Source organism: Volvox carteri, assembly GCF_000143455.1.
Source record: "Volvox carteri f. nagariensis unplaced genomic scaffold VOLCAscaffold_29, whole genome shotgun sequence".
NCBI lineage: Eukaryota > Viridiplantae > Chlorophyta > Chlorophyceae > Chlamydomonadales > Volvocaceae > Volvox > Volvox carteri.
The window spans coordinates 123,854-124,549 of NW_003307572.1; the positions used below are offsets into that span (position 1 = coordinate 123,854).

The 696-nt window shown below is 63.2% G+C and overlaps 1 protein-coding gene across 1 annotated transcript in view; it reads right to left on the minus strand.

The window, feature by feature from the left end:
• Nucleotides 1–696, minus strand: part of VOLCADRAFT_92959 (uncharacterized protein) — a gene marked incomplete at both ends in the record, with an annotated part of 12,204 nt that overhangs the window by 5,801 nt on the left and 5,707 nt on the right. The window contains 2 exons of the mRNA XM_002952353.1: nt 265–514; nt 570–602. Of these exons, the coding sequence (XP_002952399.1) occupies nt 265–514; nt 570–602 (283 nt within the window). The remainder of the gene's footprint in view (nt 1–264; nt 515–569; nt 603–696) is intronic.

Genomic DNA, 696 nt, shown 5'->3' on the forward strand with positions numbered 1-696 from the left:
GGGGGGGATTAAGAAAAGAAAGGACGAAATAACACCGCCGCAACAGACGGGAGGGTTACGTCATACATACATACATACATACATGGGGTTGGGGGACTCCCTCTTCCCCTCCCCACCCCCCACATCGACAAGCAAAAGACGTCACATCACGCCCACCCCCATCACGGCCCTCCTCCTCCTGTTCCCACTTTTCTCAACCCCCTCCAAACCCCCAACCCCTCAATCCCCCCCAGACTATACACACACACGCGCACACGCGCACACCTGTGCCCTATTTCCCATGAAGTTCCGAGCCAATGACGTGAGGGATCGAGTCAACTGCCAAGCGCCGCGACCGGGAGCAGCGCCGGCACCCGCACCTCCTCCACTGCCGCCACCACCGCCACCACTGCCCTGCGCGCTCGACCCTGCGCCGATCCCGCCGCCGCCGCCGCCGCCACCGTTGTCGTTCTCCGCCGCCAGCAGGTCCTCCAAACTGTTGCGGCGACGTAGCCACGTCATGGGATTGTACCACCTGACAAGGGGGTGGAGGGGGGAAGGGTGGAGGGTGAAGGGGGGGGGGACTATACCATGATGATGGGAATAATGAGGGCGGGCAACAGCTGCCGTAGGGGGAGGAGGGAGAGGAGGGAGAGGAGGGAGAGGAGGGAGAGGAGGGAGAGGAGGGAGAGGAGGGAGAGGAGGGAGAGGAGGGAG